This window comes from Gekko japonicus, unplaced genomic scaffold (genome assembly GCF_001447785.1).
Source record: "Gekko japonicus isolate JY-2015 unplaced genomic scaffold, Gekko_japonicus_V1.1 scaffold2142, whole genome shotgun sequence".
Taxonomy (NCBI): Eukaryota; Metazoa; Chordata; class Lepidosauria; order Squamata; family Gekkonidae; genus Gekko; species Gekko japonicus.
The window spans coordinates 100,909-101,659 of NW_015167117.1; the positions used below are offsets into that span (position 1 = coordinate 100,909).

General features: G+C 47.3%; 1 protein-coding gene across 1 annotated transcript in view; it reads left to right on the plus strand.

The window, feature by feature from the left end:
• ERCC6L (excision repair cross-complementation group 6 like) overlaps window positions 1-302 on the plus strand; it is an 8,552-nt gene extending 8,250 nt beyond the window's left edge. Inside the window, exon 3 of the mRNA XM_015412979.1 lies at window positions 10-302. Coding sequence (XP_015268465.1) covers window positions 10-302 — 293 coding nt within the window. The remainder of the gene's footprint in view (window positions 1-9) is intronic.
• Window positions 303-751: the final 449 nt, after the last annotated feature.

Sequence of the window (751 nt, forward strand, 5' to 3'; positions counted from 1 at the left end):
TTCCCTCAGGCCACCCAGGTGGAATCTGCATGTCGACACCGAAGTCTAATGGACCATTGGCTGATCTTTGTTTTTCTCCACGGTTCAAACTGAGTCAAAGAAGGTCAACAGCTTCCAGAAGGTCCTTGGCTAATGTGGTCTTTGATCAAGTGGAGGATGTTGCCGAAAGCATCGCGGATGGGTCTCCTGAAGGACACTTTCCAGATGATCTTGAGGAAGAACTGGCTCAGGAGCTCAGCGGTAGGGAGTCTGCAGGGGCAGGAGAGGGTGAAACGCCATATTCTGAGGGCAAATCCAGCTAGTTAGATGAAGCAGACTTCCCCAAGGCCGTTCTGTTATTTTTGAAGGAACGGTTCCTTGAAAGCTGAACTCCTTGCCCCTGCAGTAACCAGAACCATTCACAATTTCAGGGGGGGGGGGGGGGATAATAGCAGCTTCACTGAACTACAGAATCGTGTAGAGATTTTGAATGGTTATTACAGTCTCCTTCCCTGAAGATGGGTGGGGAACGTTTAAGGAAATTAAGGAACTGGAGATATTGATCTATGAGCTGTACTTTCCCCAAAAGAGGTACATTCAATCTCTTTTGCGAAACTTATAAGCACTTGGTTGCCTTTTCTAAACACACATTCTTGAATTTCAAGCCTTCACAATTGGCCGCAGTGAAGACAGTGGGGAGATCGAGTTGTTGGCTGTGGGAAGAATTTCAGGCCCTTCATACCTTTTGCAGATGTTTAAGGCCTAGTTGGCT